Raw genomic sequence first — 26,649 nt, 5'->3', positions numbered from 1 at the left:
TTTGAGATGTCAAGAGCAACTGCTTGTGTTTCACCAAATTTTTCCATTGAATTTGTCCGTAAACGGGTAGCATAAGCCAAAATATCACCAGTGGATCAACACTGACGGAATCTATACTGGCGATCGTTGATCAGACGGAAGGTTTCTAGGTAGTTTAAGAGTTGGCGGTTAATTGATTTCTCCATTACTTTAGAAAGAGTAGAAGTAATTGCAATGGGACGATAACTGGATGGGAGGGATTTGTCACCCTTTTTAGGAACTGGCTGGATATGAGCAAATTTCCAAGAAGAAGGAAAAACACCTTTGGAATAAGAAAGTGAAAAAAGGCGGCAAAGAACAGGAGTAAGTTCAGGAGCACAGGTTTTGAGAACAAGTGGAGAAATGCCATCAGGACCTGGAGCTTTCTTACCATCGAGATTCGTCAAAATCCTTCTGACATCCTTTTGACGGAAGACCACAGGAGGCATTCAATGGAGCGTGTTGGGAATGGTTGGAAGTGTTTTACCAAGATAATTAATACACGAGTTGGAAGAGAAATGGGATGCTATCAGGTCAGCTTTATCCTTGGCTGAAGTGACAACAGAACCATCTGGTTTTGACAGATGTGGGAGCAGAGATGGGCAAAAGTTGCGGCCAATAGCTTTAGCAAGAGACCAGAATGCTCGGCTACCATTAGGGCAAGAAGCACGTTTTCTACTCCTAGCCTGTTCAAAATCTAGTTTGGACTGATTAATAACTTCTTTACAATTGTTGCGAGCTTTAGTGTAGGCAGAAAATGAAGAACTGGAAACAAGCCAATTAAGATAATGCAACATTCTTCTCCTGAACGGACTTAGCACATTTATTGGAAAACCAAGGTTTAGATAAAGGACGAGATTTTTGAGTGGAGCGTGGAATAAAGGACGAGATTTTTGAGTGGAGCGTGGAATAAAGGATTCCATTCCTACAAGAATAAGTTCACTGACACGATCTGAGCAAACGTTGACGTCAGAAGTTTTGAAACAGTGGTCCGACCAAGGAAAAGAAATCTCGCAGGTCATCCCATTTTGCATTCTTGTAATGCCAAACAATACGAGGTTGGGAATAGCCATGAGATAAAGACTCCATTGGAGAAGAGACAATCACCAAGTTATGATCTGAGGTACCTAAGGACCACTCGGTTCGACCGTGTGCTTAGAAGGGTTGTTTGTGAGAAAAAGATCAAGCGTGTTGGCTGTATGGTCGAGATTGTCCGGTATTCTTGTAGGTAAATGAACAATCTGTGCAAGGTCATTAGAAATTGCAAAAGCCTCAGCATCTCGACCAGCTGGGTCGGTGTGACTAGAAAACGGAAGCCAGCTGGAGTAGTGAACATTAAAATCACCAAGGAAAATTACCTCACTGTTAGGAAAGTTGGACTGGAGAAAGTCAAATTGCAAAGAAAGGAAGTCAAAGAGCTCCAAGTGATTAGTGGACTTGGGAGAACGGTAGAGACAACAGATGAATTTGACACAATGAGGTAGAGAGATTTTAAGCCAGAGAAGATCGAAACGAGGAGATTCCAAATTACCAAGTCTCTGATAGGGATAATCGGAACGGACATATGCACAAGTATCACCTTTGAGGCGAAAGGAATCATACAGCGAATAATTTGGGCAACTGAGATGGGCAGTGGTCGAATCAACCGATAATTGAGATTCTGTCAGAAAAAGTACATGGGGTTTGGCAGACTGCAAGTGGAAATGGACATCGTTGAGATTAGAAATAGTGCCCGAGAAATGCTTCAGTCCACTGTAGCGCGCGCTTTCGCTCTTTCTCACTTCTCCCCCTTCTTTGACCACAAAACACTTTGGGTACTACTCATTTTATGGCATTATGTCACTACCCGCTATTAGTTCCTGTGTGTGTGTGTGTGTGTGTGTAAAAACAAATGAAAATTCATTAAAACTCCCTACGTTCTCTTTCTATCTTGTGAACTCCTGTGATGCTATGGTTCCGTGTCGGAGTATGAACAGAAAATTTATTTATTATAAAAAATTAAGTTTCAAAAGAAAATATACTCTGAAAAATCTTTCCTGCTATTGATACTTTGAAGAACCATAACCTGTATAACCATAACCTGCATAAGCTTTTTCTTCACACAGAAATTAGTCTAGATCTTTTCTTTGATGAGGGAGGTGGGGGGGGGGTGCTAACCTAGATATTGTTTAATTAAAAGAATAAAAAAATTTAATAAAAAGATCAGTAATGAAATGTTTCTCCCTATATAAGTTGGTTATTTATTTTTCTTTTTTTTTTTTCATTACTGGGTACACAAAACAAAATTTAAATATGCACAATGTGACCTGATAGACAAATTAAGTACAAAGAAAAAAACTGCTGAACTTTTACAATACTTCAGCTTATACAGAAAGTCTGTATTCGTAACGCATATGCTTTTCCATTTTCAGACATTAGAAGAAAACGAATGAACCAAAAAGGAAATTCCCTTTGCAAGAAGTGAGACCAAATCAGCTTTACCAACCCTTGTAAAGTTACAATATTCATAGGGACCAGGGTCATTGGCTCGACAAGGCTACAATATTCATGAAACATTTTCAGTCATGAGCAACGGTGCGTCTGTTTTCCGTGAGCATCGGAATAGAATGGATCTGCTAGAATGATGTGAAACAGAAGCATAAGATGGCGCGGAAACTACGGAAGTTTATGATCTTATTGGAAAATGAAAGCCTGCTCTACTTGCCAGGATCATTTCTTACCGGCAGGGTGGTTATGGAGTTTGATGAAGATACCCCTGTTACAGGTAAGAGTGTTCTGCACTTAATTTCTGGAGAGCATTTCAGTAAATATACAAATAGGTTCCTTGAATAGTCAAGGTAGAAAACTAGGTTTTACGCACTCTACGATATTCATTAAGCAATCATAGTTTAATAAACTATCGTAGTTTATTAAAATTGAGTTGCATTATTTAATTTAATTAGATTTTTAATTAGATTATGAAAAAGCATTTTATCGAGTAAACAGACGAAAACTATGGGACATATTGAGTAATAAAGGATACCTAAAGCATCTTACAAAAATAATACAGAGTTTATATAAAGGAACAAAAATAGTAATAGATACAGGTAATAAATTAATAGAAGAAAGTATAATAAATCAAGGAGTTAGACAGCTTGTCACCAGCGTTGTTTAACATATATATCGAGGATATGATATGTAAATGGAAAGAGGAAATTAATACAGGCATATATTTAAATACAAAGAATAGGATTAATACACTGTTATTTGCAGATGATCAAGTAATTATTTAAGATAGTGAAGATAATTTACAAAGAGCAGTATTTAAAGTTAACCAAATAACAGAAGAATATAAAGTTAAAATATCAACGATGAAAACTAGAACAGTGGCTTTTAAGGGGGAAAATACGGTGAGAACAAAAATAGTTATAGACAATAAAATATTAGAACAAGTGAAACATTTTAAATATCTAAGATGTGATATAACATATGATGTCGAAGAAGATATGAACCAGAAATTGGCGAAATCTCAAAATATATGTGGAACAATAAAAAGAACTCTGGCCAAGAAAATAAGGAAAGAAACACAATTGAAATTTTACAAAGTAATGGCAATACCAACACTTCCTGACGATTCTGAAACAAAAAGACATTAATAGAATACAAGCTGCAGAAATGAAATTTTTAAGATATGTTAAAGGATGTACAAAATTAGATAAAATACCAAATGTAAATATTAGAAAGGAATTAAAGATTTGCTCAATTATAGAATATAGACAAAGATGGAAAGAACATGTAGAAAGAATGGAAGATAATAGATTCCCTAAATTAGCTTACACATATAGAGCAAAAGGAAAACGAGACAGAGGAAGACCAAAGGAAAGGTGGGCAGACCTCTTTGAGATCGGAACAGGCGGGTCGCCTAATCCGTGAAGGAAGACAAGACAATACATTATTTAAATGTTTTTTCTTTATTACCGAGATTTTTTTGTTCAATCCTTTTACCGGATATTAGTTTTTGTCTATAATACAGAAAGTTACACGGTGTGTTTATCCCAAAAATGCTTACTCCAATTTTCTAGCATTAATTAAATGAAATCCAAATCCTAAGTTAAAATGGGATAGCAGAGACATCTTCCTAGAATTAGCACCAAAGATAACTGAGGAGATGAGATAGTCATGGCCCTGGCTTACATAAACAAGGTCACGGTGATCCCTGCATCAATGGCAATTGCATTGTTCCAGTACATTCGCAACCTTGGGGACCTGGAACCGGTGTGTTATAAAGAATCTGTTGTCATCATCTTTATATTCTCATAGGCAGCATAGTGTACAGCGCCATTGTTTCCCGTCGCCGGCCGAAATTATGAAATATTTGCATAGGGGAAAGAAAGAAAGAAAGAAAAATTATGGACCTTTTTTTTCAAGCCATGTACGAGTGTCTTGTACGAGGATTGCACGTTTCATTTCCTCCCCGAGGAATAAAAAAAAAAAAAAAACAGGCCGACCACAGAGAACACGCAATTTACAGACAGTCTCATTGCTTTAGTTGCCTTGCAGCGTATTCTGGACAAATCTCAATCTCCTTACAATCATACTTGGGCAAGCTCTAATAAATAGCTCAAAACCAAATAACTTCTCATTCGTTATTTTCTAGCGTATAGTTTAGCTACACTTGGATACCCCCACCCATAGTTGTCAGAAGGAGATTTTTTTCCTTATAAAAGGCGACTGATCTCTACTTTTGGGTTAAATTTATTAATATTCTGTCAGGAAAACGTTACCACGACGTCGCCAGTAACAAGGAAGAAAGAAACAAAGAAGATATAGATTAACAACTTCGACAAGGTGACCATGGTTTTTAAAATAGCGCAATCAATTTAGGTAGCAAAATTCATATAGCGACTGCATTACAAGAACATACAAGGTGGGGATATATTATCTGCCACATTACTAACCGCCGCAAATAGAAAATATAGAAGATAAAGAAAAACGGATTTTATTTGAAACGAAAGGACAACTCTAAAAGTTTCGTGGAACTGTATGTAACATAACTGCTAAATGGTGAGGCTGTAAAAGCCGAGTATGAAAATAGTGTCGACGAAACAGAAAGCAATTTTGTGAAATGTATTGAGAGTTTAAATCTGTCATTAAAGTGCAAAGATGTTACCCGCTAGAATATAGAGAAAAATCACCAGGAAGACAGCTATCCAGTGATAATTGAAACAGTTTAAAGAAACATACAGGAACTGCTGCATCAAGAGCTTCTGCATCAGACAAGTAGACCGGCAGAGCTTGTTTAGAGTCAAGGTACATATTTGGCGTGAGGGTGAAGACCGCTTGTTATTTTACAAGTTATAATTATAGAAGGTTGACATTTAGCATATATTAAAATAGTTTTCGATTTCGTTAACTGTTGTCAGAGGTACATCGCACAGCAGCTTATGAGCCGTTTATATTAGAGAACGCAAACTGATTAATTTTACTAATATTATTAATTTAACAGTTTAACATATTAAGTTTTATTCCCAATTTTACATGGTTCTAAACGGATGGTAATCATTTTCAAGTTGTACGGTTATAGAGGTTCTTTCAACAGCAGAAAACCTAAAATCAAGTTTAGTGGATGTCTAAAATACCACCTTCTTTTTTTTGGTTTCTGTCATCACTATTTCTATACTTCTTATCACTACATAGTAAAGGTTAAGTACGAGGCTCGTATATTTCACAGTTGTATGGTGTTTGTGGGCGCCAAACCGTTATCTTGTAGGAAACAGTTTGGAATATTTTGGCCGGAGAACTGGATGTTATCCACGTTTTGGAATAAAACTGCAGACTTGTAACTTGATATTAAAACACTATCTCAGTAATAATGTGTAACGGCTCTTTGATTGTACGTTTAACTCTTTTCTGTCGATGATCATGGTTCCGACATCCCCCCCCCACACTTTTTATAATTATGTACCGTAAATAAATAAATAAATTTTCTGTTTATACTCTGGGACGACCAAACGGTCAGAGGAGTTCACAAGATATACAGATTACAAGAAACAGCACCGTATTCAGTAGTCACGGGCTTGAACCCCGGTCACTCAAGACACGTGTACTTATGCACCGGCGCGCCTGACCACTAGGCTACGGCGGCCTTCTAAGCTCTTTTTCAGCGCCATTTTATCGACATTTCATTAATAGCCTACATAAAGGCAGCTGTTGCCAAGTGGTCAGAGCAAGTGCACGTGCTTTGAGTGACTGAGGTTCAAGCCCACGGCGTCTAAATACAGTGCTGTTTCTTGTATTCTCTTTCTATCTTGTAAACTTCTTTAATCGTGTGATCGCCTAGGAGTATAAACAGAAAAAATTTATTTTTAATAATAATAATAATAATTAGAACAAAATATCACTGGCTTATAAAAATGTGTTTAAAATACAAGGCCAGACTGGCAGGTTTTAGAGTCAGAGACTCTAAACAATTGTGGCCCTCATCGTAATCACTTATGTCATGACTTCAATTCCAAAATTTTCTGCAGGCTCCGGAGGCGATAGCCTCTTTTTACATAAAGCAGTGTGCACTCTCGAAAAGAACCACAGTACCACCACTCACTCAATGACACAGAGACTATTGCTTTTGCCATACTGACTCTCGAAGGGCACGACTAAATGCGCTGTTACTTTTGTTACTGTAGATATTTTTCCCGCAAGTTATTTCGTCAATGTTTGCACTAATCTTACAAAATTACGATGTATACCTTAATAAGGATTTAAAACCCTTTTAGTCATTAATTAATGTGTATAAATTAATACTTATTGCTACTATTTCAAGCCAGTAAAAGGCAATTTCAAGGCCAATTAAGAATAATTAGAAAGAGTTCATCGTTCAGGAATACGATTCTCATTCACTTGATTGATAAGAGCTTTCAGCTACATCGTAACATAAAAAGTAGGGCTATTTAATGGGGCCATCTCTTCGAGTCAGTTTTATTGGATCACATCTTAATGTATAAACAACTATAGCATATTTGTAGAGTCGAGGATCACGTCATCTACAGGTAGAGGGAAGCCTGGCTTCCCTAGTGTGACGAGGCAGTAATAGCAGTACAGTATTAGGGTTTTAGGAGCACCAGCGACTAAGGCCATATTGCTCGTGTATACTGTCTAAATTGCGTGCGTTCGATTTTCTTGACGAAAACCCCCTAGTTTCTGCGAGAAAAACGATGCTACCCTTACCTGAGACAGGCTAACTCAGCCACGTTTTGAAAAAGGCCCATGAAAATTCCTCACGTCATCGAAGGGCTCAAACTCAAGTCTTTTTCCATCCGGTGTGCGGAGAGTGATGATTCCACCAACTGTGCTACCCACGAAGGCAGAGTGACAAGGCACCAATATCATTGGCCATCATCATTAAGCACTTGGCCTAGAATGAATTTCACCGAATCATAATGAAATTTTAGACAATCTGTAAGATGAAAAATCTTACACGTTTAATATTTTAGAAAAGAGTGAGATTTATTTAAAATAAAGATTAGGAAATGGCAATATGGGGCAGCGGAACAGTACTGGCCACAAATACTAATTAGATAATGGGTCACAGGCAAGGGGATTAAATGTAGACAAGGTAACGAGTAAAGGTTAGCGTGGGAGACTACGGGCCGAACGTGGCTATGTCTACTGGCGAGGAGGTGCGAACAATTTAGGCTAGGACAGAACAATACGAGAAGGACACAATCGGTCGGACATTCCTTTTGATCGGGGACCTCCGGAGTCCAGCCAGGTGGTAAATAGGGGTCAAATGTTAAGGTGAGATTTTAAAATTGGCGTCCGTCTGTCGGCGATCGCAAGGTTAGAAGATAGTGAAAAACAAATTCGTTAAAAGCACAAACAAAGTAGCGGCGCGCTTCAAAGGAACAGACAATCTGGGAAAATTATAATTTATTAAAATAAGAGGTTGAATTGTACATAGTAAAATTAGCTTGAGAAAAGTCGAAGGACGAATAGGGCAGAAAGAAAGTCGAAGAAAAGGAGAAGATTGGTTATAGAAAAAAAAGGGGGCAGAGCTGACATACAAGGGCGGTACGTAATTCAGAGAAACAAAAAGTGAGAAACGGGACGAAGAAAGGGAGAGCCTTCTTGGAGTGGTTGAAAAAAAAATGGGAGTTAGAAGCAGAATGGAGTGATGTGGGTATTTTTGGAAATGGGTTAATGTTATACTAAGTTGAATTTTCTGTCGTGTTTGATAGTTGGGTGAGATAGTTTGGACACAACACACTGAGTTGAGTTTGGTGGTAGTTTTAAGGAAATTTAAATAGTCAGCGGACACAGCAGTTAAGAGTTTCGACAGTGTAAGGAAAAGTAAGTTAGTAACAGTTAATAGTTGAGGGTTTCGTCGTTGTAGAAATTATGTGTTAGCAGCAGTTGAGTTTTTGGGGTGTTAGGAAGAGTAAGACGATTAAGCCGGTCCGTCATTAGAAGGCAAGAGCAGTGGCCGTTTTTGCGAGTCAATCCGTCATGGATAGTGGCCGTATGCTAATGAGCATTGTCCAATAATTCTTATTTTAATAAGAAGTTTGTGAAAGGAGGAGTAAAGAAGGGTAGCGCCCTGTGAAGTCTTCTTCTTGAAAGTGTTTTTATTAGGTGGAGCGAGGGTAGCCCCTGTGGTCTCTCTTGTGGACAAGATAGCCATATAAGGTGAGAAAAGGCCTCAGGATGGAGATAGCAGTCCCCATATCGACGGAGTATGATAGTGTGCAACGTGCCAGCCCAGTTCAGGTGTACAGTGAGTCCATCAGAATACCAGAATTGTGATCCTCACTAGAAAATTCGATAGGAGTTCTAGAATGAATGCCCTGATATTCGATGATGACATTTCCAACTAAGAGTGGGAGGATCCAAAACAGCGAAGCCCGACTAAGAGGAAATTAAGTAAGTGACTAACATAGTATTCTCGTTACCTTAAAGGACTTTAGGACCCTAATAACAGATTAGTGGAGATTTAAGATACTGAGAGATATATACATGTATAAAAATATATACGTAATGTAGAGAGAGATAAGTTAGGTAATAATAATAGAAATTTGACAGGTATAACTTTGTAATTAGTGAAAGGAACTAAAGAAGAAGAAAAGGGTGTTAATGATAGTAGTGGCTTTGATTAATAATAAAACATATGTTATGTTATAAGCAAAGGAGAGAAAGGGAATATTTGTCATAAGTTGTTTCCTGAAAAATGTAGGTATGATTAGCATTTTGGAAGGGGAGGGTAAGGTCCTAAACCAGTGTATAAGGTAAGAATTATGGAGCATGTAAGGAAATTTATGGAAGAAACTATAACAGTTGCTGTACTAATATTGTTTGTGTTGTAAAGGAAGGGATAACATTAATAGAGTATAACCAATGTATTTAGTTATATATATAACTAATACTAAGTAGACAAAGTTGAATATTAATAGTACATGCCTCAGTTTGTTCATTTTTTATGTTGTATATATATATATATAAATAAACTATGTTATATTATATATTTGTGTGTGTAGTTTGTCATCCTGGAACACCCATCTCTTCCAAAGGGAATTATAATTAATCGAGAAGTTCCCTTGAATTTGGAATTCTCCTAGGAAGTAAAAGTCAGATGCGTAAGTGGGGGAAATAAGAATAAAGTGGACAAACATTAAAAGGGAACAAACGAAATAAAATTAAGAATAAATAAGAAGAAAAAACAATAAAACGAAAATAATTAAATATATAAATCATCGTCAATGAATTCCACCCCCCACAAATCTATCTTATTTGTGTTGAAGTAGGGTTTTAGGAGAATTAGCGACTGAGGGCATATACTCTGTGTATACTGGCTGCAAATTGCGTGTTCTGTGGTTGATTTTCTGTTTTCTGTAAAAAAAAAACGCAAGTTTCCAAGAGAAAAAAAAAAACTATGCTGCCTTCGATAAAAAAACTATGCTGCCCTAATACTGTACTGCCTTAGACCAATTAAGTCAATTACGTTGTGAAAAGCCCATAAAAATTTCTCACATCATCGACGGGACTCGAACTCAGGTCTTTTCCACCCTGTGTAGAGATGACGGCGATTCTACCAACTGTGCTACCGAGGTCCCTATCTTCTTTAAACAAAAACACAGCCAACGACGTCGGAACACCAAAGGAAAAATTGCACAAAATGCTAGTTCAAAATTAAAGCAAAATTTTCGAGATAAAATTAAAGATGTTTTTCATTTTAACTTCAGTTTTGATTAATAAATACATTTCATACTGCAACTTTCGTTCACTTATATATTTAACAGAAAGTTAATTTTAGAAATTTAAGAGTCAACTTAGAACCATAGTAATCTAGAAGCACAGTAGATTAAGTAGCACCAATTTATAAAAATTGATTGAACACGGTTGTAATTGTTGCACTGGTCGTAGATGTTTCTTTTTCAAAGTTGGAAGAAAGACGTCAAGCTCTGTCAGTTCAAGTTTTCTCACTTTAATACTTTGACGATTTGAGGAAAGATGCTTTGTAGGAGAACGTTGTGGATGGAACAACTACGAGTTAATATTCGTTACAGTTCATAGAGTGAATTAGTCGCAGTAATTCTTATGGTGGGCAAAAGCAATCGAAAATATACCTTCTCAAACGAACGGTCTACTCGCTGTACAGGGACAGAAAAGTAGAAATAATTCTCGTAACATTTAAAGACACACTGCGCAAATAGTGGCACACTTACGTGCGTTCGCTTCACCTGACTACTAATGTCAGATTGTTTTCGATAACCGTTACGGCAACTTCGACTATGAGATGGTAGTGTATTGTGCTTCTTGATTTTTCTCCGAGACAATTTGATACTTCAACGCATTGTATCAATAAATTGCGGGGCTCTGCTAATAACATTAGTCAACGAAGAAGAGTGTCCATTGATTACCACTCTGTCTTCTCCCACTCAACCATCCCTTTATCCATATCAGAAACTTGCCCTTAATGCCATACTGCCCAATTTGTACAGCAGTATCATGTGCAACAGTATCAAAAGCTTTCTTGAAATCCAAGTACTGTATATGATATCAAAATTATTTTTTGCATCCAGTTCCTTTGTGACCACATCGTAGTATCCAATCAAATTGGTCAGACAAGATTTCCCCTTAACCATGCTGTGTCTGAACTATAACTGCATTCTCGCCTAGATGATCCTGCATTGCTTCTTTACCCAGCTAATCTATTATTTTCCCTGAAAGAGAAGATAAACTAACAGGTCTGTAATTACTCTTGTCACCCTTTGATCCCCTCTTTGTGAATTGGGAATACATTCGCACTTCGCCGTGGGGATCTCCCTTGAATCCAAGGATGCTCTCATAATTATGGCTAAGGGTTTGCTTACTTCCTTTTCTGCCTCCCTTAATATAACTGGATAGATCCTCATCCACTTAGGTACCTTTCTTACGTTTAACTTCGATAAGTTATCCTCCACTTTCGTCTGTTATTACAAAATCCTATAGCTTCCTGTTTGAGTTTGATAAACTTCCGGCCTCCAATTCCCTACAGAATTCCTCATGTGTGAATGTAGATGTAAAATACTCATTCAGTTTGTTAGCTACCTGAGCATAATAATAAATAGTCGAACCACTGATATCAAGTGGATCAATCTGATTTGTCCCCTTCCTTCTAGTCGTCTTTGCCGTTTTTTTCTGCATCATCTGCCAAAGATTTCTCGCAATCCGCCTTCGCTTGCCTAACCCCCTTTGTAACTCGATTACAGACTACCTTGTATCTACCATAGACTTCTGTGTCGCCTGATAATTTATATGCATCCCATGCGTTTTTCTTCTCTGCCACGAGTCTCATTAATTCATCCGACATCCATTTAGGCCTAAACCTTGAACAGTATTTCTTAGTCGGTATGAAAGGCCCAGTAGCTTCCAAGATTAATTCCTTGAACGTGTCCCATTTATTCTTGAGCACCTTCGCCAATCTTATTCTTCCAATCCGGACCCTTCATAGTTAGTAAGTGGAAGACCTCCACTTAACTATCATATCAGTACATGTCACAGCACTGGCAAGGCCCTTTTCGCTTTTGAATTATATCGAGTAAGTACTTGGCTGCGCGCAGCCCTGGAAAAATTCAGTTGTCCATAATCTTACATGATTACGTCATTATTCTTGTAAACACTGACTAGACAATAGCTCTAGCTCTCTCTCTCATCTCCACTCGCATACCAAAAGAAAAAACAAGAGCTAAATTTAAATCTACAGAATTTTAATCTTACGATTTGCTACCGTCTGCGCTTATCAGTTGCCTATGTTACTTTACTCGCAGCAGGGTCGCTGTCCGCGGTTCTGTTTGTTCCCAGAGGGGAAATGTGTGGGGTCGGCGATCGAGTCACCTTGTAGCATGTACGTGCTGATGTACCCGACGAGTCTCTCTGTCCTTGTTCGTGACCTTGATCCACAAGTCATTCAAAACAAGGTATTATCGATTTCCTTGTAGAGTTTGATACGCACCTGTCATCTTAGCCACGCTCTTGTAATCAAGTAAGAATCTTCGTGGAAACTCGTTATCTCGATGTCATTCTTCTATGTATGTCGCTAGAATCACATTACGACTCCTATTGAATTGAAAAGGAGAAAAAGTTTTCTGCCTTTTTACAGAGGCTTGAAATGGTATAGATCACCTGACGATAGGCAAATTCAATTTAATTTCAATTGTCGTTTAATAAAAGTTGACCAGAGATATTCCATTATTACACAAAGACATGAACAGCAATAACTGGGGATACACAACTGACTATCCGTCACACCAAATATTGCTATCCTTTCAGCCTCTTTCATACACATCAGTGAAAATCTCGGTGGGCTGATTTATATTAAATAGATCACGACTTCCAAGTGAAATTTGTATTGCATCCTTTATATAGGATGGTTCAAAATTCACTCAACCAAAATATCAGTTTTAGTTCTTTTATTATCAGATTACGTAATCAAGCAATTATAATAACTACAATAAGTAATTGTGAAAAATATCTGGTACAAGTGAACCCGGAATTTTGCTAGGAAATTCGGAAGGAGAAACGAAGCGACAGCGTAGGTGTGTGCAAACGGCATATAAGCAAAAAAAAAAGAGACTTCTAGGAATCGCCGAAGTGGCAAATATTAATCTAGCGACGTCCTAGGAAAACCATGGGCTCCAAATGTCCAACGATGTTTGGAAGTACGTCCACAGTCCTAGAGATTTGCACAACGAGGGTTCCGCGGCAAAGGAACAAGCGCCGCTACATTAAATAAACGAAGCCAGACGTCGACTGCACGGGAGCCTTCTTGAACTGTGGAATAATGACAATAGAATCTATGGAGCAACGACTTTACAGGCTTCACATCAGACGGTCACAAGTTGTTTTTGTAGTAGAGTTTTAGGAGCATCAGCGACTAAAGCCATATTGTTCCGTGTCTATATAGTGTCTGTAAATTCCGTGCGTTCTGAGATAGAAAAACCCGAGTTTCAGGGAGAAAAAACCATGGTATCCTCGCCTGAGACTGACTAACTTAGCCATGTTGTGAAAGAGGCCCATAAAAACTTTTCCCGTCATCGACGGGACTCCAACTCAGGTCCTTTCCACCCGATATGGGGAGAACGGCGATCCTACCAACTGTGCTACTCACGAGGGCAGACGGTCGCATGTGGAGAATGCTTGTGGAACGTGATATATTGCAGTGAATTGTACTCACAATGAAATTCGGAGGTGTGAGATGCACAGTGCGGGACTGCTTCTAGGTCTGAGTAGGACTGATGCCAAAAACACTAACGACGATTGCTACAGTGACATGGACAATTTCATGTCTACACTGTAATAGTTCTATTGAAATTGGCCCTCCAATGTTCCAGCACGTTAAATCCCATATCGAGCAGTGCAAAAACCTGATTTTAGAAAACGAAGTCCAACAACTCAATTTGCCAGCCGAAGAGTGCGGACCTAAATCCGATCTTACACATTTCGAATGAAGTGGAATGCAGATCACTGCGCCCCTTGTAGAGCTGAACTAGCTACAGCACTGAAGGAAGAACGGACACAAATTCTTTTTATGAGGAATTGCTCGAAAATGTTCCACGAAGGACTGATACGGCTGCTGGAGCCAAAAGGCGAGCTAGTTCCTTATTGATTTCATTAAAACTCAATTTTCTAAACGTGATGGTTTCCGAATACTTCTGGAAGGGTAGTGTGTACTTATAACAAATATCAAACTAAGTATTCTTGTTAGTTTATTAATTTCATTTATAGCTTAAACAAACTGTAGGAATGCGTCCATACTTATCCACAGATCAGTTAACTAGGGACAAATATATATATTTTTAATGCTGTTCTAAGTAAACCCTTTTGTTTTTTGCTTAGGTTGCAAATAAACCAATTCTTTTTGATTTCTGACTAGGACGTAAAAACTTCACTTTCAAATGAGATGAGTTTTGTTCAAATGCTGCTAATATTTATTTTTCATTAAATTATTTTAAAAGGCGGGCCAGGCATACTTATTCCGCTTTAAGCAACGTTAGCTAGTAATTAAAAAAAAAAACAAAAAACAAGGTAATCGCTATTCTTAGAAGAGCGATTTACTCCATATGTCTAACTTTTTTTTTTTTTTTTAATTGGTCATCGTCCAAAGAAGCTTGATCAGACCTAGGGAATGGCTTAAGATTTATATTCTCTGTATATTAGAATTACCTCTCAAGAAAACAATACACCAAATTCCGGATCTTCCAGAGATACTAAATTCTCCCAAACAGGAAATGCAGTTAGCATGAATAAAATAGCTCCTCCCTCTCAAAATTTTCTATATTGCATGAGTGCCGATGAACTAGCATTAAGAATAACACAGCACGCAATCAGGCCGTCAATCGAAGTTTGACTTCTAAAGCGTTTGATCATTAGTGTCTCGACTTATCAATTTATTTTTTTTATCTTCTAGCAAGCTCTATAAAAATTATATTAATATGTTAATAAGAATAGAGCCCAGGTCCTGTACTAACCTTATACTAAAGGAAAAACACTTAATTTTTATTTATTTATTGCAGCTCTCAGACGAGTAATATAAATTGCAATGCAGGGATAAATACCTGACTGTGTATTATGCTGGTAGCAAGAAATGCTTGTGAACTAATTTAGTGAACTTAAATGTGTGATAAAAAACTGGATTCCTTCGCGGGAAATTCCTTACACTCCTCTTGATACCGGCTAATTACAGCCCACAATGTAAAGGCTTTTAATAAATTCTTTCCAGTCTTTGATTGCATGTGAAACTAATATTTCCACACGAATGTTAAAAGGCCAAATCGCTATACAGTCACAGAGTTAATGTCTTTTGAGGTTATGATGGACATCATAGCAAGATCCAAACTTCCTTACATTTCGAGGGTACAGCCGCTAGATAGTCCACCGGACCGGACTGAACCTATTGGTAACTGTCTAGGAGGCTTCCGGATCAGCTAGCGTATAATCTTCTGGCTCTATACTACCAGAAAGTAGTGCATTACAGAGACCATATTTGGTCAAAGAGCTGGGTATATTCTTGCCATATCCAAAATTTAATTACTTCATGTAACATGTCTTCGGCACCTTTTGTTACTACTAATAGAACAAACTTATCTGCGAAAAGATCTAAATCTCCAAAAACACTTCGTTCGTTTCACAAATATACGTGGTTTCAGTTCCAATCTCAATGATGTACATTTCCACTTACTGTCTGCCAAACCCCATGTACTTTTTATGACAGTATCCCAGTTATCGGTTGATAACTGGGATACTGTCAGACTTGCTTCAATTAATGCTAATCTCAGTTGTCCGAATTTTTCGCTGTATGATTCCTTTCGATTCAAATGTGGTACTTGAGCACATGTTTGTTTTGATATGCCCTGTCAGAGACTTAGTAAATTGCAATCTCCTCTTTTCGATCTTCTCTGGCTTTCTGGCAAATTCATCGGTTGCCTCTATCGTTCTCCCAACTCCATTAATCACTAAAACCTCTTTGGTTCCCTCTTTGAAACTTGACTTTCTCCAGTCCAACTGTCCTAAAATTGAGGCAAGTTTCCTTGGTGATATTAATGTTCACAACTGCAGCTGGCATCCGTTTTCTAGTGACACGGATCCAGCTGGTCGAGATGTGAGGCTTTTGTAATTATTAAAGACCTCACACAATACCAAAGACGCACCCAACACGTTTGAGCTTTTCCTCACAAACAACTCTTCTAAGTACACAGTCGAGGTAAGTGGTCCTCAAGGCACCTCGGATCACAAACTTGGTGATTATATCTTTTCCAATGGAGCGGAAAGGTCAGGGAATACCACCGCATTTCCCCCGAGCAATATGGCCTTAGTTGCTAATGCTCCTAAAAACCAAATAACAAACAACAACCCACCTCTGTCAAAACCAGACGGTTCTATTGCCACTTCAGCCAAAGATAAAGCTGGCCTGCTAGCATCCTATTTTTCTTCCAATTCGTGTATAGATTATTTTGGTAAACCACCTTCCGCCATTCCCAGTACACTCCATTCAATGCCTTCTGTGGGCTTCCATCAAAAGAATGCCAGAAGGATTTTGACGAATCTTGATGCTAAGAAAACTCCAGGTACTGATGATATTTCTCCACTTGTTCTCGAAACCTGCGTTCCTGAACAAGAGAAACCTGTGTTTCTCTTGTTTTTTTTTTTTTCACCTTTTTTTCACTTTCTTATTCCAAAACGTGTTGTTTTCTCTTCTGCTTGGAAATTTGCCCATATCAATCCAGTTCCTAAAAAGGGTGACAAATCCTTTCCATTCAATTATCATCCCATTGCACTTACTTCTACTCTTTTTAAAGTAATGGAGAAATCAAGTAACTGCCAACTCTTAAACTATCTAGAAACCTTTCATCTGATCAACGATCGCCAGTTTGGATTCCGCCAGTGTTCATCCACTGGCTTACGTTACACATATATGGATAAACTCAATGAAAACGCTTGTTGAAACTCAACTAGTTTCTCTTGACATTTAAAAGGGCTTTTTATCGTGCTTGGCATAAAGGACTTCTAAATAAGCTTCAAACTTATGGTTTTCCAACTGCATTTTGTAATTGGGTATCCAGTTTTCTCTCTAACCACTAGCTGCGGATGATGGGCTCTCTCCTTCTAACTTCTCCACTAATGCTAGTGTTCCCCAAGGTCCAGTTGTTTCTCCCAATCTTTTCCTCTTTTATATTAATGACCTTCTTCCATTGACCAGAAATCCCATCCATAGTTTTGCTGATGATAGCACATTGCATTCCACCTTCCAGTTTGAGAAACCTTGCCCTGCACAAGCAGCTTCAACTTCTTGAATATCTTCTATCAGTTCCTTAAATGTTGATCTTCAAGTAGTTCTCCAGTGGGGCAAAGATAACTTACTTGATTTCAAAGAACTCAATTCTCTCTTATATCTTGCAAAAAAGATTCTTCTTCTATGCCTCTTCGAAAAAACTCCGATTTCTAGGCAAGATCATCACTATTGGGGATTACCCTGACTTGTAGTCTCTCTTGGCATAAGTACATTACAAATATTGCTTCCTCTCCATCAAAAAACTGGGTTTTTTTCTTTCGCTCTCGGCGTTACTTTTCTTCACTCTGTATAAATCGCAAATCCCCCCCCCTACCATGGAATATTGTTCCCACATCTGGGGCGGTACCCCCAAAACCTTTCTCAGGCTTCTAGAATTCCTTCAAAAGAGGAAAGTAGCTTAATTAATGACTCGTCTGTACATTCTGTGTCATAGACGTTCTGATTCTGCTGCATGCCTTTTCTAGATACTTCTATGGGCACTGTTCTTCTGAATTGGCCCATGTGGGTAGCACAGTTGGTAGGATCGCTGTCCATACCCACACCAAGTGGAAAAGACCTGAATTCGAATCCCGTCGATGACAGGAGGAATTTTTATGGGTCTTTTTCACAACGTAGCTGAGTTAGTCGGTCTCAGGCGATGGTAGCAAGGTTTTTTCTCCAAAAACTCGGTTTTTGGTCCCGCAAACAGAAAATCGACTTAAGAACATAGCAGTTTTACAGACAATATACACGGAGCAACATGGCCTCAGTCGCTGATGCTCCTAAAATCCAATAACAACAACTTCTGAATTGGCTTCTCTAATTCCTGCTCTCTTCCAAAGCAGATGTTTGCCATACAAATCTGGGTAACGTTTAGAAACTACCCTATTCAAAAATTTCATCAGGACTTCAGGACAAGTCCTGCAGTATTGGATGTCGCAAACCAAGTCTCCAACCTTTTCTTTACAGAGAAATGATTGGTACGAAAATTTTGAAGCTTGCTAAACTGCAAAGAAAAGAAATAGTATGATGAATAAAAAAAAACAAAAAAAACAAAAAACGTGCACTTCAGCTATGAAGATCATACCCTGATGAACGCTATCCCCTTTGGAAAAGAGAGTTCAGGTCCGTTCTAAGACTGAAGAAATTTTCTATAAATGTTGCTCTCACTCAGGTCCGTAATTAGCCAGTCTCAAGACTGGAAGGTTCCGCCTCGGAAACTACTTTTTTCTCACACTTGCGTTCAGATCGCTCTAGAATACATGCAATTTACAGATATGTATACAGACGCCTTTGTTACCTTAGTGCTTGCATTAAACTTCGTTAATAATTAGAACACCTGGGGTAGACGGGATCATATATTAAGGGAGGCAGCTAAGGAAGTAAGCAAACCCTTAGCCATAATTATGAGAACTTCCTTGGAATCAGGGGAGGTCTCCATGGACTGCAGGTATGTAAATATATCACCACTTCACAAAGGGGGGGAGGGTTCAAAAGGTGACACAAGTAACTACAGATCTGTTTGGTTTGGTTTTTTTTTTTTTAGGAGCATTAGCAACTAAGGCCATATTGCTCCGGGATATGCGGTGGTCATACCCTGAATGACCTTTCCGCATCCTCCGTATTTGGTGGTGACGGGCTCGAACCCCGGTCTAATCAAGAAGCGTGTGCTACGCACTGCTGCTCCTTTCCACCTGGCTACGGAGGCGCCCGTACAGATCTGTTAGTTTAACTTGTGTTCCGGAGAAAATAATGGAATCACTGGTTAAAGAAGCATTACAGGATCATCTAGACAAGACTGCAGTAATAATTAAGACACAGCATGGGTTTGTTAAAGGGAGGTCATGTTTGACCAATTTGATTGGATACTATGATGTGGTCACAGAGGAACTGAATGCCAAAAATAATTTTCATATCGTATACTTGGATTTCAGGAAAGCTTTTGATACTGTTGCACATGGAAGACTGCTGTACAAATTGGAGAGGTATGGCATTAAGGGTAAGTTACTACAATGGATAAAGGGATGGTTGAGTGGGAGAAGACAGAGGATGGTAATCAATGGGTGCTGCTCTTCTTGGACTAATGTTATTAGTGGAGTCCCACAGGGTTCGGTGTTGGGTCCACTGTTGTTTTGTATATTTATCAATGATATTGGTGAGGGTATATCAGGTTTCATGTCCAAGTTTGCAGATGATACAAAGATTGGAAGGGTTGTTAACGACAGTAAAGACAATATGCTACTCCAACTGGATCTAGATAAGTTGAGCAAATGGGCTGAGAAGTGGCAACTGAAGTTTAACATTGAGAAATGAAAAGTACTGCAAATGGGTAGCAATAACCGAAGAGAAACGTACCAACTGTGTGGTACTACACTCAGGAAAGTGGAAAGTGAAAAAGACCTGAGGGTAATTGTACAATCAAATATGAAGTTCGCTGACAGTGTAGACGGGCTGCCAGGGCAGGTCATGGAGTTTTGTCAATGATATATAGGAATTTTGCTAGCAGGGACAGGGAGGGGATTATCCCGTTGTACAAGGCAATGGTCAGGCCACACCTAGAGTACTGTGTACAGATCTGGAGGCCTCATTTTAGGAAAGATGTAGAGTTGCTAGAACGAATACAAAGAATGGCAACAAGATTGGTGAGGGGAACAAAGGGATGCTCTTACCAAGAAAGAGTTTAAGTTCTGCAAATTGCAGCGCCTGGAGAATAGGCACCTGCGAGGTGATCTGATTGAGGTGTATAAGGCCTTGAATGGGCTGAGTAAGCTGAATGCTGATGGGATTCTTCCTCTTGCTCAGATTAAGAACCTGAGGGGGCACAGATTCAAATTGAGGAAAGAGAGTTGTAGAATAGATGTGCGGAAATTTGACTTTAGCCAGCGGGTTGATTGGTGGAAGAGACTTCCATCTTTTTTTGTGGAAGTTGATAGCCTTAAATTTATTTAGGCTGAGCTGGAGAGGCATTCAGAACGAATGGAGGGGTGAAATGGGAAGATTTTTTTTTTTTTTTTTTTGGCTGATGCTGCATAAGCTTGCTTTCTTGCATCGTATGCCTCTACTAATGCTAATACCTTTGTCCTGAGGCCTCAAGCGAGGTAGTAAAGCGGGGAGACGGTTTCAGACAAACTGACCTTCAGAGGAATGGCATACATCCCTTTTCAAGTGAATTCACCAGAAGTAATGGAGTTGGACTGTTAACCCTCGCAAACTCGTAATGGTAACACAAATATATCCATAGTACATTTTAACTTATTATTATGATTCTTATAAATAAAGAACTATTAGTTATTAGGCCTAACCGAACCTTAAGTACAGATGAGAACAGTAGCAGATATAGAAATCCTTAGCTAAGCACTGTTCATATCCTTAATTTAATATGGGACATATTTATAATAATTGTTCTAACTTTAATATATCCATTATCACTGATGAAATTCAAAGAGAGATAAAATCTTTATTCGAGATAATCTTCAGCAATGTTCATCTTCTATGAATCGTGATGACACTCAGTCAGTGTTGGTTGACTATTTTGCAACTGAGAAGGAATGATAAAACTTGGAACGCGGAAGTAGGTTCGTTTATGCCGACAACAAAGAGGTTGGGAAACTTTTATAATGATGCTCAGAAGTCTGGAATCGGAGTGCTATTTCATCATTTGCGGTTTTCATTCGAATACAATTCTGCAAGTTGTTCAAGGCTGGTTTCGGCCACAAAAGTATAAACAGACAAACGTCCAGAGAAAATTTTCCATTAATAAAACCAGTACTTATTCTGTCCAATTAGCTACAGACTTGTCTCTGGTACCATTAACCTCGCCTTGTTTCTATACCTTTCCGAGAACCGTACAAGTTCCCACACAGACCTTCAGAGGTTGTAGAAATATTCCGCATCGCCTCCACTTTATGGCCTGGCACAGATGCTAAAAAGTCAAAGTCATTGACCGAGCCGCGTGCAAGTGGGCATTGCTAACATCTTTCGCCAATGGCGATGGGAAAAGTAGAGAAAGCAAAAACGGAACGTGGAGAATTGAATGGAGGGAGGGTTGAGGTGAGCGAGAAGAAGTAAAAAAATGGATTAAAAATTAAATGGCTAAAACTGGACTTCTTGTAAGCATCAGATTTTTATTACTTTTATTCACATTCTTGTACCCTTTCATAAACCGGGAAAGAATGCAAAATTACTTAAATGTTGAAAGGGATGATTATGGAAATAAAGTTGACATAAGTAAAAAAATTTAAGGCGTATTAAAAAGGAAAAATAAAACTTAGATGTAAAATTTCCTAAATGACATTAGCTAATGAAATCTTTTTTAATGCACTGGAAGCCCGATTAAAATAATTTTTTTGTAATTTATGTGAACATATACATACATATATAAAATGAAAAAAAAAAATGAGGGAGATAGAGAGCGATAGAAGGATGATGGAATGTAACACATAAAATATGTATAATAATTACAAATATATATATATATATATACTTATATTTGAATAATGTTTGAAATAATTGAAAACGAATCTTACTTAAAAAAGGGGGTAAAGCATCAAACATTTTTCTTGGTAAATATTTTCACTATTCCTATACCTACTTTTGAACTTACGGTTTACACTCTTCATTGTTTTCACCCTTCATTCACTCTTCATTTCTTTTATATATTTTAGACTTTATATACTTTTTATATATTTTTGTAACTTTTATATGGAGCCACAAAATAATGAATACATGCTACATGGGCAGAGTAGTATAAATTTGACCCCGGGAACACATGCTCTGTACAGCATCCCGCAACACGTCTATCAATCTATACATACACATATTACACACACAGAACAGAGCACAGCAGCATCTAATGCTTCTAACTTGGATAAATATGGGATCTATAACTTTAAATACAACACATGTAATAATAAACTATGTTTAACCTGTCCTCGCAACACATAACAAATGACGCTAAAAAACCTACCTTTTGTAAATCCAGTAATGTTATATATCTAATAACATGCAAAACTTGTAATATAAAATACGTTGAACAAACAAGTAATAAACTACACCTGAGACTAAATCTACACAGATCAGACATCAACAACGACAAATATAGACACATAGTAATAATATAGAACAAGAAATAGAATATATGCACTTTCAAACACACAGCTTTACCAATATATACATATCCATACTAGCGCACATCAATAACACCGACATTAGAACTAAACAAGAACTATACCCGTATGGGTATAGTTCTTCTTGTTTACCCATATGGGTACCCTTTATACCCATATGGGCTCAATAATAAATTCAACCATAAAATTATTACTAATAACATAGCAGACTGTTGTATTGACAAATTCAATATAATTAAATTCCACAGCAAACCACACAAACATTCTAAAAAAAATCTAAGAATGCTAACGGTAAACATAAGCCGATTTTAGGCAATTTTGATGCAACCTTTAAAGACTGGGACAAAAATAACATAGATGTACAATATATACATAACTTACTTTTCAGCACTAAACACAGTATACTGAAAGCACTGCACAAGTTCATACACACATTCAACTTCGGGTCCAAACATCTCTTTCATATAATAGACGATATCTGTAAATTCAATCTAAAAAACCCACACAATATAACGGATACAAAAGAATCTATCATAATCTTAAATTTCCATAGTAAAATAATGGATAACATCAACATTAATAAATATATAAATCATCATAATGACCTGCTTCCTAACAATAGCCAATGCAACATAAAAGTTAGATATAAATATAAGAAACCCTTTGGAATATTAGCCTGCAACTACAAATCAATAGCAACTAATTTAATATCCTATAATACAGACATTAACGACTGCATATGCAAACAAAGTAACATGCAACAATATATTGATCCTGACCATGGGCACATCATCACAGGAAATTTAAACATCCTTCCAGATCCAACGCTCAGATATATACTAGCACAAGGATTCAAATTCAGACCATGTACCAAAATAAATCTAACTGAATTCAAGAAACAGCTATATCAAGACCTATTAAACTACTGCTTTCGACAAGTATAAACATGCACACCTATATAAGCATACCACATGTTTGATTTTTTTTTTTTTTCCTTGTTAGTTGTTGGCGCATCAGCTTCTATGGCCATAATGCACCTCCCAAAGATTTTGCATTTTATTGTGATCCAAGCCCGAGGCGAGAATCGAACCCGCGACCTTTGGGTTGCCAGGCAGGCACTTTTACCTACCTGGCTAGCCCGGTCGGCACACATGTGGATTAGCTATACTTTCAACCTAAGAGGAAATACTTGATGATTTCTACTTCAAAAACCTGAAAGAATTTAAATTCACACGTGAAGAAATCTCACAAGAGATCACTTTCCGATTTAAAATTAGCTCCAAATCAAAGAATACTTCGAATTGGGTGTTTGCTTTGCCCCACGTATTTTTTCAGCTATCTCTACTTTAGACATGTTATTTATTGGGTGGACCGCTCACCGATTTAAGCCGTTCACTGTTGTGACGAAGTGCTATTGTTGTCTTGCTTTCGGACACACTTCAAGTACGTGTAAACAAGAAAGCCCTTCTTGTGGGCCGACCGGGCTAGCCGAGTGGGTAAAGTACCTGCCCGGCAACCCAAAGGTCGCGGGTTCGATTCTCGCCTCGGGCTTGGATCAAAGTACTACAAAAACCTTGGGAGGTGCAATATGGCCACAGACGCCGATGCGCCAACAACTACCAAATAAAAAAAAAAAAAAAAAATCCTTCTTGTGGACATTGTGGAAAACTAGGCCATATCTTTGCTGAGTGCCCCAGCAAGGATCAACCGCCTGTCTGCATTAATTGCAAAAGGCACAAACATGATGCTAATCATTCGGTCAGAGATATCAACTGTCCTGAATACATAAAGGCTCAAGACACAGTAAGGCAACGAACAATTCCCTTCTAATATCACAGTCTTATCGAGTTCAAGCACTTCCCAGTCAAATATTTCGACTGTAAACTTAAAATTTCTGCAAGCCAATCCTCACCATTCACGCACCGTGGCAGATGAGCTACGTCGTGTATCTGAGGAGGAACACATTGACATTCTCATTCTTCAAGAACCATATACAAGTCTTGAGTCCTAATCACTCGACTTATTTTATCTCAATGTATTGCCCCTAGTCATCTGAATTGATTCCTCACTTACACTATATCGATTCCGTATTCAATTTATTAGGCCCTATTCCTCTGTTAATTTTACTCGACTCAAACTCCAAGTCTGCATTGTGGCATAGTTCCTTCACAGATGCGCGGGGACTACTGCTTGAGGATACCATCTTCTCCCATCAGCTTACTGTCTTGAATCAACCAAACCAGCCATGTACCTTTTCTAATTCCCTGAGTGAATCAAATATAGACATCTCTCTGGCCACAGCCCGTATTGCTCCTTATATTACTGACTGGCACGTCGAAACTGACCTAACAACAAGTGACCATCGCTCTATCGTCTTCCTGCTGGGATCAACTCTTCCTCTTCAACAACCTCTTCGTAATCTCATACGTTACTCTCTTAGAAACATAAAATGGGAACGTTTTAGTCGTTCCGTTCTCTCTCACTTGTCTGAAGACAACCTAGAAAATTTTAATTCTCTTACCACCGAACAACTAGCACTGCAGATTCAAAACATTATCATCACTACAATTCAGAAATCTACGCATAAAAAGAAACTAAAAACTAACTGCACACCTTGGTGGAATAACGAACTTTCCTCTACTCGGAAACTTGTACATAAAGCCAGAAGAAAGTTTCAGCGCAAACGGCGTACTTGGCCTCAAGAAGAAGTCAACAGATTACATGAAGAATACAAAACTCTCAAAAGAAAATACGTAAAATTTATTTATGAAAGCAAATTGCAATCCTGGCACAATTTTGTCCGTACGTCTGGGAATAATAATCCTTGGGGCATCACCTATAAAATTGCTAAAAATAAAATGATCTTGGGTGACATTTTTAACTCAATTACCTCCAACAGTATGGAAACTATTACACTAACAGACTCCATAAATGCCATCTTGGACCAACTGCTGCCTAATGATGATCTCACTATTGACACTTCACGCCGTCTATCTATTCGAGATTTAAACCAAAAATACCTTCCTTTAGAAGAAACAAGTCCATTCACTGCAGAAGAACTTACTTCAATCTTGAATAAAATTCAGTCAAACAAATGTCCTGGCGATGACCTGATTGACAATATATTTATCAAACACTTTTATGACCTAAGGCCCAAAGTTCTACTTAAATTATTTAACAACTGCTTAAATACTGGAACGTTTCCCAAACCATGGAAACACGCCATTCTTAAGATTTTACATAAACCTGGTAAGCCACTAGATAATGCCAGATCCTACCGCCCCATAGCCTTGCTCTCTCACCTGGGAAAAGTGTTAGAGAGATTAATCGCCAATAAAATAACCACACTGCAGGGAGCCACAAGCTCCACATCCTCTCTTCAATACGGATTTCGGCAAGGGCTTGGATGCGAAGACGCCTTATTAAACTCCACCACCTCATTGACTGCTCCACTTCCAAGTACGTTATGGCAATCTTTATCGATTTTGAGGGCGCTTTTGATACTTTATGGTGGGAGAGTGCCCTCAGTAGATTCCGTTCCAATCACTGCTCTCTTCAGCTTTATAAACTTGTTAGAAACTACTTTGCTGATCGCACCGTCATCACTAAAAGCACGAAGATTAACAGATGTCTCCCGTGGTTGCTCCCAAGGATCAATTTTGGGTCCCTTGATTTGGAACCTAGTTCTCGATGATTGGCTGCTTAGGACGACTGAATTTCAAAATGTGCAACAACTTGCGTATGCAGATGACATTATCATTTTAGTGAATGGAAACTCAAGATCTGAATTAGAACTCTATGCCAATAAAGTACTCTTTGAACTATCGTCCTGGTCCTCTAAGAACAAATTAAAATTATCCCCAACAAAATCGAAGATCATGATTTTTAAACACAAATTAGATTATCGCAGACCACCAGTTGTAAAACTTGACAAGAAATCACTTCCACTTGTCCGAAGCACCAAATTTTTAGGAGTCATCATCGACGACCACTTTTCCTTTACTGAGCATATTCAACATCTGTCCGTCAAAGTTAAGAGTTTTACCGCAATGCTGCTCCAAATTACCAGACAAGACTGGGGACTGAACACTAAAACCCTACATCTATTTTATAATGCTGCCATAATCCCAATTACAACCTATGCTGCCAGCCTTTGGTTTAGACGTACTGCACTCAAAACAGTACAAACCAAGTTATCCACTATTCAACGTTGTTTTCTCCTTAGCC

At 38.2% G+C, this 26,649-nt stretch overlaps 1 protein-coding gene across 1 annotated transcript in view; it reads left to right on the top strand.

Moving 5' to 3' along the window:
• Nucleotides 1-2,661: 2,661 nt before the first annotated feature.
• The window catches only part of LOC150083384 (arrestin domain-containing protein 3-like), a 91,702-nt gene continuing 67,714 nt past the window's right edge, over nt 2,662-26,649 (top strand). Inside the window, exon 1 of the mRNA XM_090377234.1 lies at nt 2,662-2,782. Within this exon, the coding sequence (XP_090233360.1) occupies nt 2,662-2,782 (121 nt within the window). The remainder of the gene's footprint in view (nt 2,783-26,649) is intronic.

This window comes from Mastigoproctus giganteus, chromosome 7 (assembly GCF_048544385.1).
Source record: "Mastigoproctus giganteus isolate SK-2022 chromosome 7, ASM4854438v1, whole genome shotgun sequence".
NCBI lineage: Eukaryota > Metazoa > Arthropoda > Arachnida > Uropygi > Thelyphonidae > Mastigoproctus > Mastigoproctus giganteus.
Note: the sequence above shows the minus strand (reverse complement) of the source record. Positions and strands in the feature narration are given on the sequence as shown.